General features: G+C 53.8%; 1 protein-coding gene across 1 annotated transcript in view; it reads right to left on the minus strand.

The window, feature by feature from the left end:
* ARHGEF2 (Rho/Rac guanine nucleotide exchange factor 2) overlaps positions 1-3,880 on the minus strand; it is a 36,079-nt gene extending 32,199 nt beyond the window's left edge. The window contains exons 1-2 of the mRNA XM_018572772.1: positions 3,743-3,880; positions 3,223-3,580 (exon numbers count right to left, since the gene is read on the minus strand). Coding sequence (XP_018428274.1) covers positions 3,223-3,580; positions 3,743-3,880 — 496 coding nt within the window. The remainder of the gene's footprint in view (positions 1-3,222; positions 3,581-3,742) is intronic.
* Positions 3,881-4,928: the final 1,048 nt, after the last annotated feature.

Genomic DNA, 4,928 nt, shown 5'->3' on the forward strand with positions numbered 1-4,928 from the left:
GGGGGGGTTGTGATAGAGGGGGCCCCATCCCTTAGGGGGTAGATGGGCCATAAGGGGTAAAGCTCGCAAACAAGAACAGTGGTCCCCTCGTTGTGCAGCAGAGGGTGACAACCCTTTTCAGTTCCTGGTGCTCTGCGGAGTCTGAGCCACTGTCGCCCACTGAACACACCCATCTCTCTACTGCCCCTCTTTCAGTATATACAGTAGCCACTGGACCTGCAAGTCTGATTTCAACTTTCAGCAGCTCATCATACGGACACATTCATGACATGGGAAGGAACACACATGCCAGCTGAAGGCCCTTTTTTATGCGTTTACCTCAACGTGTGATTTAACACCCCCCTCCCCCACCTCATTAACCGTAACAAGGCTCTGAACGGATTTCCCAGCAGGGATCTGGCCGAAGGTGGGAGACGGTTCATTCCACCGCCAGCTGCTGGATGTATCGTGTGACGGCCGCCAGATGGGACCTGTTAACTGAGCCATTACAAGGTGAGCACATCAAAGAGCGCTTTCCTAGAAGTGTAAAAAAAATGCGGCCCGCGGGATCATGTGACCGAGTCGTGGTAGAGAGCGGCCGTGGCGAAGCGCAGGGCCCAGTGAACGGAGCACGCGGCAGGACTTGGAGAGCGAGGAGAAGAATGCGAGTTCTAGATTGATATCATTAATATATCGGAATGTTCTCATTAATATTCATCGTCACTTCTAATCATTGTTCTCAGTGACGGAGGCAAGGAAGGATTGTAATCATGAGAGACAATGACTTCTACTGGAAGGTGTGTGGTGGCCCTAAGGGTCAAGGTTTGGTTAAGTAAGGTGCCGGATGTGGCCCTTTGTTTGCCTTTAACTGGCTCTTAGGGTTCAATCCCTCCCACTGTCCACAACACAGGGGCACTACTCCTCCCACTGACACCAATGATGAGGGCACTACTCCTCCCACTGACACCAATGATGAGGGCACTACTCCTCCCACTGACAGCAATGATGAGGGCACTACTCCTCCCACTGACACCAATGATGAGGGCACTACTCCTCCCACTGACAGCAAAGATGAGGGCACTACTCCTCCCACTGACACCAATGATGAGGGCACTACTCCTCCCACTGACAGCAAAGATGAGGGCACTACTCCTCCCACTGACAGCAAAGATGAGGGCACCATTATTCCCAATGACACCAACAATGGGGTACAATTCCTTCCATGACACCAATGATTGAGTACCATTCCTCTCTTGACACTAATGATGGGGCACCATCCCCCCCATGACCCCAACAATGGGGCACCATTCCACTCCAGACACAAATAATGGGACACCGTTCCTCCCATGAAATCAATGATGAGGGAACTATTCTTCCCAATGACACCAACAATGGGGCACCATCGCTCTCATGACCCCAATGATGGGGTACAATTCCTCCCATGACACCAACAATGGGGCACCATCACTCAAGACACCACCAATGGGGCACCATTCCTACCATGGCACCAACAATGGGGCACCATCACTCTCATGACCCCAATGAGGGGGCACCATCACTCTCATGACCCCAATGAGGGGGCACCATCACTCTCATGACCCCAATGAGGGGGCACCATCACTCTCATGACCCCAATGAGGGGGCACCATCACTCATGACCCCAATGAGGGGGCACCATCACTCTCATGACCCCAATGAGGGGGCACCATCACTCTCATGACCCCAATGAGGGGGCACCATCACTCTCATGACCCCAATGAGGGGGCACCATCACTCTCATGACCCCAATGAGGGGGCACCATCACTCTCATGACCCCAATGAGGGGGCACCATCACTCTCATGACCCCAATGAGGGGGCACCATCACTCTCATGACCCCAATGAGGGGGCACCATCACTCTCATGACCCCAATGAGGGGGCACCATCACTCTCATGACCCCAATGAGGGGGCACCATCACTCTCATGACCCCAATGAGGGGGCACCATCACTCTCATGACCCCAATGAGGGGGCACCATCACTCTCATGACCCCAATGAGGGGGCACCATCACTCTCATGACCCCAATGAGGGGGCACCATCACTCTCATGACCCCAATGAGGGGGCACCATCACTCTCATGACCCCAATGAGGGGGCACCATCACTCTCATGACCCCAATGAGGGGGCACCATCACTCTCATGACCCCAATGAGGGGGCACCATCACTCTCATGACCCCAATGAGGGGGCACCATCACTCTCATGACCCCAATGAGGGGGCACCATCACTCTCATGACCCCAATGAGGGGGCACCATCACTCTCATGACCCCAATGAGGGGGCACCATCACTCTCATGACCCCAATGAGGGGGCACCATCACTCTCATGACCCCAATGAGGGGGCACCATCACTCTCATGACCCCAATGAGGGGGCACCATCACTCTCATGACCCCAATGAGGGGGCACCATCACTCTCATGACCCCAATGAGGGGGCACCATCACTCTCATGACCCCAATGAGGGGGCACCATCACTCTCATGACCCCAATGAGGGGGCACCATCACTCTCATGACCCCAATGAGGGGGCACCATCACTCTCATGACCCCAATGAGGGGGCACCATCACTCTCATGACCCCAATGAGGGGGCACCATCACTCTCATGACCCCAATGAGGGGGCACCATCACTCACCACCAAGGGGGCACCATACCTCTCATGACCCCAATGAGGGGGCACCATCCCTCTCATGACCCCAATGAGGGGGCACCATCACTCTCATGACCCCAATGAGGGGGCACCATCACTCTCATGACACCAATTGAATGAAAGGTTTGACCTCTCTAGCATATTGCCGCGTGTACGGCCAGCATTAGCGATGGGGGTTTCAGGCTATAATTTAGGGTAAATTCTTTCATTTCTAGGTTTCCCGGTACGATTCCGCTCCCACATAATCCTCACAAATACATTTACATATCGGTAACAAAATAAATACATTGTGTCATTTACATCACAAATACTTTCGCATTGCGCCAATTTCCAGAGGCCAACATTTGACTCCGACACAAAAATGACAAATGTCTATAATGAGATAATGTGTCCCATGAAAAAAGCAGCGAGTGGGTGGAGCTCTGCGCACCTTCCCCCCAGGAAAGGGTTAATCGTATCCTGCAGCAATCTTGCTGGCGCTGTGTCTCGGGATTTTATGCACACAGCCTGCAGGGGTCCCCCAAACACACACACACATGAGCTAAACACACCAATTTGCTGCCGTTTTCCTTCCACGCCTACGCGCTGATCTTTTAATGGAAGATAAACGCGCTCCTCGGACTGGCACAGATCCCCGAGCCAAAGCTTTATACGGCGCGTTAGAGAGGCTTTGAGATGCCGCGTTCCAGAACATACGTCCGGTCTGCGTTTTCGGGGATAGAGGCCACCAGGCATGGTTAGGCGTAGGGGGGTCATGTACTTACTCGGACAGATCAGCGCCTCCTTGGCCGTGATGCTCTTGTTGCACACGAAACACATAGTGGTCCCGGAGACGGTGATGGTGGTGAACAGGTGCCCGTTGGTGTAGCGGGTGTCCTTGGCGTCCTTCATTTTCTCCTTTTCTTTATTCTGTAACCAAAAAGAAAGGAGAGGTCAGCAAATATTTTTAGCGCTTTCGCTTGTTCCCTGCCACATGAGCAACAGTCACGTCCGCCCTTTTCAGACGGTCACGCTGCCTATCCGCTACCATATAGGTGAATATCTACAGGCCGGTGCCTGTCATGAACCCACCAGCATGACCACCGAAGTGCGTTCGCTGGGACGTTTGGCCCTCCAGCTCATGGTCTGCAGCCGTCGCGGGGCAGCGGGGGCGTCCGCCCGCACGGGGCCGTAGACGGAGGCGCTGCGGAAACCAGGCTGATGCTGCATCTCTGGCTGAATGCTGCAGTATCCACCGACACGAGAGAGAGAGAGAAAAAATATTCCTGGAACATGTAGACATCTCGCTATGTATAACCATGACAACCGCATCAACTGTGCCAGGGACCATCCCCCGAAACATCTCTGCAGAGGAGACGAGAGCGCTGCCGCTGTCCCCAACTTCTGGAAAACGTACCACCTTCCCGCCGGCGCCTGCTGCGTTGGCGGAGGCGGGAACCAGGTGTCCAGCGAGAGAGCCGACGTTCGGCTAGGGGTCTGACCGCCGACTTCGGATACGTAGCTGCTCAATTTGAAGCAATGCGGCAACCTTTCCATCTCATTCGGCTGCCAAAGTTGCGGATAATAATTGGCCGATGACCCGCGCAACTAAGGCCGCGAATGCCTGCGACCCGACCGCATGTCTTATTTTCCAAAGGGGACGTTGAGTACATTGCTGCTTAACCAGCCGCTACTATAAAAGTAGATTTCATTGGCTGATGGCGCACACAACTAAAGCCGCAAACAACTGTGGTCTGACCGGAAGTCTCATTTCCCCGATCGTTCGTTGCAGAACTTTGCGTGCGTCTAAAGGACCGCCGTGTGCAAAGCTTTTAAACGTTTCTGATTGTTTTGTGCTCCCCGCGGCGCTCGTAGATCACAGTTTTTGGGTCCCAGCGCCTAGGGGTAACACTTTCTAAACTGGATAACCATGTTTCACAATGGTGGCCGCACACCCCGCACCCAGTGGGCGAGGGGATGGGTGCGTGGGTAGGGGGAACACCCCTTGAGATTGGTCAGCCCAAGCTTGATCCTTGACCACCCATCCACACACGTAGACAAACCCCCCCATCGCCCACCACCGGGTGGTGGGGGGCTATGCCAAGGCCACTACACTGACGGACCACAAAGCTGTTCTAGGTGACTGTTGACAATAGGAGGCGGCCATGTTTATTTTGTCACTGACAGAGACGATAACTAAGCCAAGTAAATGACACGCTTGATATACAATTTCTCGAAAATGAGTCAGGGGGTTCTGAACGCTTGAAAAAACTGTTAT

Source organism: Nanorana parkeri, unplaced genomic scaffold (assembly GCF_000935625.1).
Source record: "Nanorana parkeri isolate BGI_ZX_2015 unplaced genomic scaffold, ASM93562v1 scaffold2130, whole genome shotgun sequence".
NCBI lineage: Eukaryota > Metazoa > Chordata > Amphibia > Anura > Dicroglossidae > Nanorana > Nanorana parkeri.